Source organism: Scyliorhinus torazame, chromosome 8 (genome assembly GCF_047496885.1).
Source record: "Scyliorhinus torazame isolate Kashiwa2021f chromosome 8, sScyTor2.1, whole genome shotgun sequence".
Taxonomy (NCBI): Eukaryota; Metazoa; Chordata; class Chondrichthyes; order Carcharhiniformes; family Scyliorhinidae; genus Scyliorhinus; species Scyliorhinus torazame.
This window is the reverse complement of record NC_092714.1, coordinates 221,240,876-221,254,513: the sequence shown is the minus strand read 5'-3', so window position 1 is coordinate 221,254,513 and position 13,638 is coordinate 221,240,876. Positions and strand designations below refer to the sequence as shown.

Here is a 13,638-nt window from a genome sequence, read left to right as displayed (position 1 = left end):
GTAAGTCGAAGACTGCACGGGGAAATTCAAATTCAAGGCAGCCTCAGTCCAAGGTGCATCGCTGGAAAGCTCAGACCAGCAGAGGAGCACTATTACGACATGTTTGATGAGTGAGGGGCGTGAAGAGCATATTTATGCTACACTGGAGGTTGATGGACAGAAAGTCAATGTAGAAGTGGACACAGAGGCCTCTGCACCGCTAATCATTGAGACCTTCAGGACGATTTGGAGCTCTAAGGAGGAACCAGCCCTTACTCAGGCAGGAATCAATCTTCGTACGTACGCTGGTGAGACTAGATCATTGTTAGAGGTAGACATTGCATATAATTGCCAAGAATCGAAAGCATGGCTCCTAGTAGTGAAAAGGCATAGGCCTAGTCTACTAGGGCATGACTGACTCAGGAAAATTCAATTGAGATAAACACACACAAGTGACAGAGGATGCATTCAGAAATATCCTGAGGTTTTCAAAGATGAACTGGGTACATTGTGGGGCATAGCCGTTAAATTGTTCATAGATCCTTAGGCTACTCCTCACTTTTTCAAACCAAGGACATTGACCTATGCCGTGAAAGGCAAAGTGGAGGAGGAGTTGGAGCGGCTGCAAAGGCTAGGAGTCATTGAACCCATCCGGTTTTCACATTGGGCAGCTGCAATTGTTCCCGTTCTTAAAGGTGATGGTACTGTGGCATTTGTAGAGATTACAAGCTTACCATTAATCAGGTTTCAAAGCTGGATGCTTAACCGTTGCCAAGAGTAGACCTGTTTTCAACCTTTGCAGGAGGCAAGACACTTTCTAAACTAGACATGAGCCAGATGTCATGTTCTGTAGACTGGCCAAAGTGAATGGTGAACTACAAAACATCCAGTTTAAATAATTTATTATGAAACAACTGCATGATAAAGATAACCAGGAGATGTAAAATAATAAACTAGCAACGATAATTGAATTGCCTTATGCATATCATCACACCAGGCACATCAACAACTCTCGCTAGAGGAAGATTCAAAGTAGTATGTGACCATCAACATGCATAAAGGGTTGTTCAAGTACAATCATTTGGTTTTTAATATACTGCCCAGTGAAGTAGTTGAGGCTCCTTCTTTAAACGTTTTTAAGAAAAAGATAGATACCTTTCTAAAGAATAAAGGGATTCGGGGATATGGTGTACGGGCCGGAGAGTGGAGCTGAGTCCACAAAGATCAGCCATGATCTAATTGAATGGTGGAGCAGGCTCGAGGGGCCAGATGGCCTAATCCTGCTCCTAGTTCTTATGTTCTTATGTTCTGAGGTCGTCGGCCAGGTGGAAGGATATAGAAAGGGGAGGTATGGAGCATCGGGTGTCTCTTTATGTGGATGACTTATTGTTGTATATCACAAACATTCTCTCTAATGTGCTGCACAATTCTAATCTGGCCAATCTGGTAGAGGGATGAAGACAGATTTGAAATGATGAAAAGTTCTCTCGTTATCCTTGGCAGGGAGGGTCCAGACTATGAAAATGAATGTCCTGCGAAGGTTCTTTTTGTATTTCAGAGTCTTCCCATCTTTCTGCCTAAGTCTTTTTTTGGTAGGATTAACAAGCTGGTCTCAACCTTTGTTTGGGCAGGTAAGACCCCTCGGGTTTGGAAGGAGTTTTTACAGACAGTTAGACAGTCATGAGGGTTGGCTTTATATAATCTGATAAATTACTACTGGGCGGTGAATATTGAGACAATACCGAAATGGGTTATGGATGAGAGGTTGGCTAGGGACGGATGGAGGAGGTTTCCTATATAAGTTCAAGTTTGAGGACACTTTTGACTGCTCCACTTCCGTTCCCGCCAGCCAGGTACAACACGGGTCCAGTGGTTACAGCTTCTCTGAGAGTATGGAACCAATTTAGATAACATTTTAAGCTGCAATCTAAGTTGCTAACGGCACCAATATATGGGATGCACAGATTTATTCCACCGGATTTGTCTTACAGGGTTTGGGAATGGGTGGGTTTAGAGAGGTTTAGGGACTTGTTAGTGGAGGTTAGGTTTGCAAGGCTTCAACTGTGGAGAAGTTCAGCATCCGGGGGGGTGGGGCGTCCAGATATCTGCTGGTTCAGAACTTTGGTTGGAAGGAACTGTCTATGTTTCCTTGGTTGCCGCCCCCTTCTCTGATGGATAAGGTAGTGTCTTTGGATGAGATAGGGGAAGGGAGAATTTCTGATATCTATGGGAAGTTGATGGAGAGGGCTTCGCTGGAGGAGATAAAGAGAAAATAGGAAGAAGAGCTGGATTACTCATTTGAGGGGGATGTGGAGTGCCGCTTTGCACATGGTAAATTCTACCTCCTTATGTGCAAGACTGAGATTGATTCAGTTTAAAGTGGCGGACAGAGCGCACATGACTAGGACGTGCATGAGTCCGTTCTTTCCGGGGGTGGAGGATAGATGTGAATGTTGCTCAAGAGGGCTGGTGAATCACTCACATATGTTTTGGTCCTGGCCTAAGTTGGTGGGGTTCTGGGCTTCCTTTTTCGGAATTATGTCAAAGAATTTGGAGGTAACGGTGGTGCCATGCCTGTGGGTGGCTATCTTTGAGGTATCGGATGAGCCAGGGCTGCAGGAGGGGAAGAAGGCTGATGTCTTGGCCTTTGCCTTTCTGATAGCCCGGAGGAGATTTCTGCTTGGGTGGTGGGCATCGGAGCCACCTAAAGCGAAGACTTGGTTGGGGGATCTGTCGGAGCTTTTGGACCTGGAAAAAAAATCAAGTACTCCATTAGAGCGTCAGAGGAGGAGTTCTATTCAAGGTGGAGGTTGTTTATTTCCTTCTTTAAGAATTGGTGGTCGTCAGCAAGTTGGGGGGAGGGCGGAATGGGGGGGTTGAATAAAAGAGGGAAATATGAGTCTGGTTGGTGGGGATATTTTTATAAAAATGGTATAAAGTTGATTGTTTGTTTTGTGTATGTTGTAAAATCGAAAATTTATTGAATAAAAATATTGTCACAAAAAAGATTTCTGATGGAAGGATGGCCATCTATCATAGAAAATGGTGGGTAGAGGCCTTATGTGTGAGGCACAAAGATGTGTTGTGTGCAAGATGGTTGCATACTGTGGGGGTCGAGCATAGTTATTCCACTCCCTGGTCGTTCACAAGTAATGGATGAAATTCATGAGGCTCATCCAGGTGTCTCTCGAGTGAAGCGTCTAGCCAGGTATGGCGGCCTAATATGGCCCAGGATTTGGAGAACAAAGTGAAATCCTGTTCTGCATGTCAATCTAACCAGAAGATGGTGCCACTACCACCATTTTATCCTTGGCAGGTGGCCTGATCCTCATTGGTCGAGAATGCATGTGGATTTTGCAGGTCCTTTCATGGATCACATGTTTTTAGACATCGTGGTTAGAAGCATACATCATGAGCAACATTACAGTTCCCAGTACCATAGAGAAGATACGGCAAGTCTGCAACTCATAGATTACCGGATTCTCGCATTTTTGATACAACATTTACAAGCAAGAAGTTCCAAATGTTTATGCAAAGGATTGGAATATGCCATGTGCGTACTGTGCCTTTTCATCCAGCTTCAAATGCTTTGGCAGAGCTAGCTGCTCAGACATTGAAGAGAGGATTGAAGAGGATGGCAGGGTGCTACTTTATGGACCAAGCTCTTGAGGTTCTTATTCAATATCGTATCACACCACAAACAATTACAGGACTCTCACCAGCTGAATTATTGATGGTACAAGACCGAAGTCTTACCTGAATCTGCTACAGCGAGATGTTGAAGCTAAAGTGTGAAGGAAACAAGAAAAGCAGACAGAGAGACATGATTATCATGCTAAGAAGAGACATTTTAACCTGCATGATTTTTTATCAGAAATTGTGGCAGTAATCAGCGTTGGCTACCTGGAGTTATTCTTAACTGAAGTGATCCAGTATCTTTGGTAGTGAAATTGAATAATGGGAAAGTTGTTCACAGGTGCCAAGATCATATCATATCATGTACTCCGTGACTTAGCAAAGTTTCCAGATAACAGAATAGAAGGAAATGTGGCTATGGAAATTCAACAAGTCATTCCTGTCGTACCAGGGCTTCCAGTAGACTCTACTTCAGCAGAGGGACACTCATGCACAGATACTCAACCTACTCCTGTGCCGACAAGTTCAGTTGAACTAAGTTAAGCATCACCAGAGTTGACGGAGTCACCAGTGGTACTGCACAGATCACAGGGCAGTCACAAAGCTTCTGAAAGACTGACGTATAATTAAGGCATTCGTTTCATTGTACTTCTGTCTTTAAGGGGGATTAAAATTTAATGGGTGAGAAGTATTATAGAGTTATTATTATGCACCTTCTTATTTAAATCCTTTGGTGACGTTATCGGTAAGTGCTATGATGTAATTAATTGTTGTCTTTGTATATTCGTATTTAACTACCGTTAGTTTTAATTCGATTCAGTTACTGTTATTTCAATGTTTAGCTAGTTGCTCTTGGGTTTTTGAGTCCGTACTGTGTTTTAAACTTTGTTACTTTTATATATTAAAGAAGATTTACTTTATTCATTAACTTGATTAAATACGTGTTTCGACTACCTTTTTGTGGTTAAGTCACCACACTTACCTTTTGATGTTCCAGCAATTTTTATTTGCATTAAAGTTCTGAATGTCTTTTCCCGTTTTTTTTTAAAGTTTGTTCTTCATGGTTCGGATCTAAGCTCACTTCACAAGGATATTCCACCAAATACCCTTCCTCAAGAGTATGGAGGTACGATGGGAAAACTCAACACGACAGACTGGGCCGAATCTTTGCTCGCATTTGAGGATGAATTTGTAGCAGAATTTTGTCAGACGCATTCACCGATGGAAAATTCACTTGCACAGTATGCAGTGGGAGCAAATGATCAGTCAGGCCAACAATGCGATGATTCCTTTAGAGGCGTGAGGTCACCACTGTACTACTGCTATTAATAAGATTCTTGTTTGACACTTCTGAAGAATTTTGTTTTGGTGCTGGGGTATTTATTCAAAATGACGGTGCGGTCATTTAAAGTACTTTACAGTCCCTTCAGTATCTAAAATAATTGTCAGAAATGTCTGACTTGTGCTTTCCTATTTATGGAAATTCAACATATTATAATTTTGATCTATGGCTGCAATTTTAAATCATTCATTCACCTGAGGAAGGAGCAGTGTTCCGAAAGCTAGTGATTCGAAACAAACCTGTTGGTTGGTGTTGTAAGACTTCTTACTGAGCAATTTTAAAGACGGTGGCAGACATCTCAAAATTTTTTGATAACTTATTTATAGAAAATCTCAGCTGTTAGATCGACCAAAATGCACAAATTTGAGCAGTGTTAATCTGTCTGCTGCCATGCTATTGGCCTTGTATTGATGACGCCTCAAACAGCAACATTTGGTTGGAAGCTACACATGTGCCTCAACCTTATGGAGATTGAGGCCAGATTTTTAACTGAAAATACCAGTCTCAACTTAAATCATTTGAATATTGATATAGTCATATAATTTCCATTGTCCAGTATCTGCAATGGTCACCACCTGAAACTGCTAAGTATTAGAGGATAACAGAGCCAAAGGACATGTTATAATTCTCGAAGCATTTGCAAAGTAACTACACAATTTGATACCGTAATGTTGCAGTGGGCCTCAAAGAGATGAAGAAAAGAAAAGTATTTATTAACAGCTGACCATCGGGAGTATAATGCAAACAGTATATAAAAAGAGTCTAACTGAAAAAAGTTATTATATCCCATCTGCAATAACCCAAAAGTTTTATTCAATTAAAGTGTTTCAGGATTAGATTAAAATGAAAAATTCAGCAGTGTGTAATTCACCTGCTTTTTTAAATAAACTGCTCTGAAGATAAAATAATGCAAAGAGAGCTTTCTCCTGTATCTAAGATATTGGGGCAGCATCGTTCAATAAAACAATAAAAGGTGTAGAGTTCCGCACATTCATACTGATTTGATTGTCCAGTATATTTAGTATGTCCAGTCCAACCTGAAGGTGTCCAAAGCTGGTTGAACATTTCAACACCAGGCTTTAGCAATATATCGTACAGGCAGTATACGTTTTTCTACACTGAATTGGATTAATAAGGAATGAGATTAATAAAAATAAAGTCATACATACCTCTGTTCATTTATATGGTACTGTAACAGAAGTGCTTTATTTTGTTCCCCTGAATTTTCAGAAACATATTGCAGAAATAATTTGATACATATTAACTCAAAGAAAACACAGACAATGTGCAGCTTGTATAATTTGGCAAATGTTACAGACAAGAACATGTTCGAATATAATGCATCGTATAATATTAGCGTGTTTGCACTGAAGTATGACAGGATATCAACTGGGTCAAAATGTTACACCTCTGTCTCTCCCCTTTTATTTAAAGAGCACCACTGACTGAAGAAAAGGAGCAGGATCAAAGGATGACTTGTGTAACACCATATCTGGTCAATACAGCATTTTTAATACTTCATGTGTACCATTTGTAAAAATTTGAGATATAAGCACCAGTTCCATTAATATTGTCAACATCATAAACATTTGATTGTTTTTGTGTAAATATAGAATTCTTTTTTTTCCCAATTAAGGGGCAATTTAGCGTGGCCAATTCATCTACGCTGCACTTCTTTGGGTTGTGGGGTGAGACCCATGCAGACACGGGAAGAATGTGCAAACTCCACATGAACAGTGACCCGGGGCCAGGATTGAGCCAGGGTCCTCGGTGCCATGAGGCAGCAGTGCTAACCACTGCGCCACCATGCCAGCCAGATAAACATTTGACTTATGAGAAAAACAACTACAAAATGGTCAACAGAATTCCACAGAATATCTACAGTGCAGAAGAAGGGCATTCAGCCCATCGATTCTGCACTGACCCTCTGAAAGAGCACCCTACCTAGGCCCCGTCCCCCCCCCATCCCCGTAACCCCATCTAAATATTCACTTTTTGAACACTTAAGGGGCAATTTAGCATGGCCAATCCACCTGCACATCTTTGGATGTGGGAGGAAACCGGAGCAACTGGAGGAAACCTGGAATTGTCAGACTTGGATTTAACTAATCTTCATTCAGTTATCTTTCAGTATTGTACATGGCATTGTAAAGTACAAAGTTGATTGATTTCTCCTGTTTGGAGAATTTTATGAAAACATGTCCTAAAACATGTTGATGTTTCTCAATTGCTGAATTAATGTTGTATCATTGTGCTGTATTGAGGAGTTACTGTTATTGCAAAAGCAGAAACAAATTGCAAGACCTGAATTTTGAGTATTACAGTCACCCATTCAGTTCGGAGTTCTCATCTGGCTTATTGCCACTGAGTATTTTTGAGACTCAGTGGAAAATCATTTGTCAAAGACCAACTGTGCTTATTGTATTAGTTTTGGAAGGGAGAAGAGAGAGAGAACGGTTTAAGTACAAGTCACTACACTGTCATGGACCAATCAGCAGCTCAGAGGCCAAATCCATCCTGTCACTGAATACCAGATTCAAGTCCCTCCCACTGGTGGAAACTATTAATCTGCCTGTATGTTGATGGGAAATTAAGAAAGTACCTGGGCAGTGCTATGGGCCTTTACCAGCAAGAGGAACGCAGATTATCATGCAGCTTCTGCTCCCAGCAGCACTGTGTCCGCAGTAATGCTGCTCTGTTCTAAAGGACAAGAGCAAGTTGTTTTTGTAAATTTGCTCTCTGATTCTAACCCACTGCTCCAGATGGTTGGATGTTTTTGCATGGGTGCATCTCTGTGGTATCGCTCGTTTATAGTCAAATTGTATGATATTTTATTATTTAAACCCACTCAACACCCTCCAGCCACCATCCCTCCCTCTCCCAACAGAGAAATAGACATACATTTTGAATTTACCTTGGTTAGTTTAAGACCCTTGATTTTCACTCACTTTGTAGTACCAAATAAAACCTAAAATGCAGCCAAATAATACATTTTTAAATTGCCAATAAAAACTGACTTTATTGAACCTTATCCACTGTAACTGGCTAATTGGCATAGTAGTTTTCTATAAGCCAGTATAAATTGTTCATTTGGAAGAGTGAACTCGGGCAGCACGGTAACATTGTGGATAGCACAATTGCTTCACAGCTCCAGGGTCCCAGGTTTGATTCCGGCTTGGGTCACTGTCTGTGCGGAGTCTGCACATCCTCCCCGTGTGTGCGTGGGTTTCCTCCGGGTCCTCCGGTTTCCTCTCACAGTCCAAAGATGTGCTGGTTAGGTGGATTGGCCATGATGGATTGGCCATGATAAATTGCCCTTAGTGTTCAAAATTGCCCTTGGTGCTGGGTGGGGTTACTGGGTTATGGGGATAGGGTGGAAGTGTGGGCTTGGGTAGGGTGCTCTTTCCAAGAGCCGGTGTAGACTCGATGGGCCAAATGGCCTCCTTCTGCACTGTAAATTCTATGAAGAGGAACACTTTCTGAATCTGGAACAACTTTAGAAATTGAATCTCCTTACTTCAGTGTGGCACGAGCAAGATTCCAGATCATTCCTGCCTCTGCATTAGGGTCTGAACCTTCCGAAAGTTTTACAGCTAAATTTGGTTCACAAGTGGGATATTGGCCGCGATGCTGGGAGCAGGGAGAGTGAAATGGGTAATTTTCCCACATCGGCCAGCAAGCTAGTTCCGTGCCACAGTCCCAACTTCGGACAGCTTTCCTGGAGGTTGGATCAGATGAGAAATGGCTACCACCTGAAAATGATGGGGGTAGTATGTTGCCAATTAAAACGGCCATTGAACAGAGACTGGAAAGAATTTTCCTGCCTCTGTGGCATCAGAGGCCTGGTAGCCTCCCGGCAGCGGTCCGGGAATCAGTGATCCAGAATCAATTTGTGTCTTCCCCTTGCAGCTGCCACATGGAATTTGCTACAGGCTTCCCTATAGAGAGATTTCAGCTCGATAATGATGGTCCAGCAAGTTGTGGCCATTTTTAGTTCCAAGTACTTTAAAGTCCCTTACCTGCAACAGCAGGCTTCAGCTCTTTCCATGCTGGAGGGCCTACTGTTGACCTTCCAGCTTGCAGAGCCTGCCTGCCATCCTAAACTGGGTGCGGAGCCCCCCCCCCTCTGGTTACACATTGGCCAATTCAGCAAAAAATAGATGTCTGGTTATTATTCCTGAGACGGTGAAGGTTTGGCGCTCTGAATGAAATTATGATGTTGAGGATCCCAATCCAAAACAGAAAATCCTGCCTCAAATTCAGTTTGCCAGTTAATTTGACAACCTTTTATTTATCTTAATCACAACAAAATACTGGGCTTTTCTTTGAACATGCAGTGCATTACATTTTGTTGTAGTTTGTGGCTTGGCTTGATATTGGGGAAACCCCCTTTTAGTTTCACTGTATCCATGTGGCCATTGAACTTTTGAGCACTTTGCAGATACAAATCTAAAGGTGCTCAAGACTCAACAAACTTGCAATCTAACCAGAATATAATAATGTTGTTCAAACTGTTGCTAAAGTTGATCTAGCTCACTACTATTATCAAATTACCCCATTTAATAACGCTCAGCCCACAGAAGACCAATTGATTCAAAACTAAAAACAAGTGCGCTATTTTAAACCTGTATAACTTCGGAAACTGTGGTGATAGTGCACCTTTACAGAAATAAACCATTCTCAGTGCTTTTTTTAATTTACAGAGTACTGTTTGTAGTTTTAGTGTATATTTTCAGAAGTACATCCACGGTGCTGCCAAGAACTTTAAATTATCAAGCTGACAAACTCTGGGTAGCCTGCCTGACTCACTTACCACAGCTAAATCCTGGTGGTTTGGGAAGAGAAGAAGGAACCATACTCACCAAGTTAATCGCCCATCTAGCAGTGGCAGAAAATGATTTTTAGCAACTTTAACTGTCCGGCCCCAATCAGTTGTGCAAAATGGTAAGTAAAGTCACGATAGTCCCAGATGATGATAGGCTTGTTCCTATCGAGAGCTGACTGGTGGTGATTTAACCTGACGATCAGCACACCTCAGGGCAAGGAGCAAGGTTGAGATTGCGGAACCTTCATGGATAACCTCAGCCGGCACGGGAATTGAACCCGCGCTGATAGCTCATGCTACATCACGAACCAGCTGGCCAGCCAACTGAGCTAGTTTGTACAACCGATTGGGGCTGGGCGAAAACGATCTTACTTACCATGGACGACCTGTTCATCCTTCCCAACAGCAGCCAATCTGTTTTCATCTAGCGGGTCCCTACTCGGGCTCAGGATAAAGTGCAATTGAGGATCCCAATAAGATCATTTGCAGAAAGTATTGGGATTCTTGCCTGCTCTGGATGAGTGCTTCACCTGCTCTGGATGAGTGCTTCACCTGCTCTGGAAGAGTGTTTCACCTGCTCAAGAACCTTGCAAGTTAAAATTAACAATGCCAAGAAAGGCTTGAGTTGCGAGCCAAATCAAACCTCTTGTCCCTGTCTTGGTTTTCACTGGACAGGAAGGGTTTAGATGGATCCCTTGGTGTTTTGATTCCAGAAAGCTTTCAGCAGCTGTCAGCAACCCAGCATAATTACTTTGTGCAAAATCAACTGTTGTAAAATTCTCTTATAGTCGCTCTCATATCTGGAGAGCAAGCACTTTCCCAAATATTTTATATCTATTTTTTGAAAGAGTATTCCGCATTTTCCTGACAATTGCTTTGCAGGTTCTTTATATTCTGCTCCACAACCACATTTCAGTTAAAGAATATTCAATATTGAAAGTTATTTTTTAAATATGAAGTTATGTTAAAAGTATGTATTGTATTGCCGACGAGGTCCATGTTGGGCTATTTGCTTACCAATGGATAGCTAAACTATATCAAACAGTTTCCAAGTTTTACTCCGGTCTTGATCTGCAATGGCATGGCAGTACCTGCACTGCAATTCTCCTGAGTTAAAAGGGTTGAAAATCAGCGAGGATTCATGCTGCTGATCACTCTCCAACAGGCGGTTTTGGAAATGAGTGCATTTGAATGTTAGGAGGGATCACATTAAACCTGGTTATCATGCCCCCACGAGTTAAACGTTCTAATAAATAATAGTCATAGAATTTACAGTGCAGAAGGAGGCCATTCGGCCCATCAAGTGTGCACCGGCCCTTGGAAAGAGCACCCCACCCAAGCCCACAGCTCCACCCTATCCCCATAACCCAGTAACCCTACCCAACCTTTTTGGACACCAAGGGTAATTTAGCATGGTCACTCCACCTAACCTGCACATTCGGAGCACCCGGAGGAAACCCACGCAGACACAAGGAGAACATGCAGACTCCGCACAGACAGTGACCCAAGCCGGGAATCGAACCTGGTATCCTGGAGCTGTGAAGCAACTGTGCTAACCATTGTGCTACCGTGCCACCCAAGGGCACCATACCCGAGGAAGGACTCAACAACATCTTAAGGGGCAAAAATTGGAAATGAAGAAATGTTATTTTAATAAATGTTTTATATTGTGTCTTTTGTATTAGAGCTATTTGGCATAAGTCAATATGTGAACTCGTTACATTAAAACTTGGGCTAGGCCGTTAATTTTAGTTTAAGTCATGTTCACAACAATATACTTAAACAGGCCTAAATGGCAACATAAAAATATACGTCTGGGACTTTTCTCAACTAATGTTATTGAAATATTCCATTTGATGTTAATTGTTACAACTGTAAATAAAATTTGTTTTGAAAATCTCAGGAGGTTTTCTTTGAATAAGGCAAACATTCATGCAGAGTTAGTTAGTGGGAGGATGAACTCTTGACGAGGATGCAGAGATCCTACAGCATGATCTGGATAGGTTGGGTGAGGGGCAAATCAATGGCAGATGCAGTATAATTTGGATAAATGTGAGGTGATTCACTTTGGAAGCAAAAACCAGATGGCAGATTACTTCCTGACTGTCTGTAAATTGGGAGACGAATGTGCAGTGGGACCTGGGTGTCCTCGTGCACCAGTCGCTGAAGGTAATTTTGCACATGCAGCAGGCGGTAAAGAAGGCAAATAGTATGTTGGCTTTTGTTAGCGGAAGAAATTGCTATATGTGTGTCTGAATTGATATAAGTAATAATAAAGATGTCTCAAGTATTATAACAGCACAGGTCAAGGGAAAAACCAGCAGGCAAGGGTTAATATGTTGGCCCTTAAAGAAAAGTCACCTGCACTGGAGATAATTCAATCATCTCACAGGGCATTAGTATAAGGGGAACCACGTCATGGCTCCAACTGTCTGGAAAAATTCATTGTCCAGCCCAGTGCAGGGGATAAAAACACATTAACACCCTATCCAGAAGTTAAACATGTTGAACAGAATCCAGGAGATTGTAAAGAAGTATTGTATTAGCTGATCGTTTTCCCATTAAAGGGACCAGAAGATATGCATACTGATCACCTTGTATTATTCCGACTGAATTGATGACGTCAATGCCTATTTGCAAATCTGAAAAAACCTTAAATATATATGCGTGTAACTCTGACTTTGATCAGAGTTGGATTTTGTGAGCTAAAGCTAGCAGCAGAACTTGCCTCATGCGTGCACACAGCAATTCCGAATAAACACAACTTGTACAAATCCACGTGGTCGAGAACAGACTCTGAGTTTTACTTCCCTCCAACAGCTTTCATTGTGAGGGGTTTAGAGTACAGGAGTAGGGATGTGTTGTTGCAATTATACAGGGCCTTGGTGGGCTACACCTGGAATATTGTGTGCAGTTTTGGTCTCCTTTTCGGAGGAACGATGTTCTTGCTTTCGAGGGTGTGCAGCGAAGGTTTACCAGGCTGATTCCAGGGTTGGCGGGACTGTCATATGAGGAAAGATTGACTAGGTTAAGATTGTTTTCAGGGCAGCACGGTGGCGCAGTGGTTAGCACTGCTGTCTCATGGCACCAAGGTCCCAGGTTCGATCCCGGCTCTGGGTGACTGTCCGTGTGGAGTTTGCACATTCTCCCCGTGTTTGCGTGGGTTTTGCCCACACAACCCAAAGATGTGCAGGATAGTGGATTGGCCACGATAAATTGCCCCCTTAATTGGAAAAAATTAATTGGTTACTATAAATTTTCAACAAAAAAAAAGGATTGTTTTCGCTGGTGTCCAGACAAATGGGGGGGGGATCTCATAGGAACTTATAAAATTCTTACAAGTCTAGATAGGATGGATGCAGGGAGTTTGTTCCCGATTATGTGTGTCCAGAACCAGGGGTCACTGTCTGAGGATTCGGGATAGAATGATGTTGAACATTGTACAGTCATCAGCAAATATCCCCACTTCTGACTTTATGATGGAAGGAAGGTCATTGATGAAGCAGCTGAAGATGGTTAGGCCTCAGATACTATCCTGCGTGATGTCCTGGAACTAAAATGATCGACCTCCAACCAACACAACCATCTTCCTTTGTGCCAGGTATGACTCCAACAGCACTGTTGTACTGCAACAGTTACATGTACTACACCATTTCAAGGTGGCTCACCACAACTTACTCTATGGTGTTTAGGGATGGGCAAAATTCTGCCCTTGTCAACCACACTAATTTTCGCAAAGAAAGCAAGTCTGAATTAGCTATTGCTAGCTCCCAAAATGCAATTCAGAACGGTCAACATTTTGTCCGCAAGAAGCTTCCGTAAAACAAAACTTCACTGCGTGAACTGAAATATATCC

The 13,638-nt window shown here is 42.2% G+C and overlaps 1 protein-coding gene across 2 annotated transcripts in view; it reads left to right on the top strand.

Moving 5' to 3' along the window:
- ttpal (tocopherol (alpha) transfer protein-like) overlaps nt 1–11,679 on the top strand; it is a 46,079-nt gene extending 34,400 nt beyond the window's left edge. For both annotated transcript variants that reach the window (XM_072514800.1, XM_072514799.1), the window contains one exon: nt 4,666–11,679. In XM_072514800.1, the coding sequence (XP_072370901.1) occupies nt 4,666–4,944 (279 nt within the window). In that variant the 3' untranslated portion in view covers nt 4,945–11,679. The remainder of the gene's footprint in view (nt 1–4,665) is intronic.
- The last annotated feature ends 1,959 nt before the right edge of the window (nt 11,680–13,638 follow it).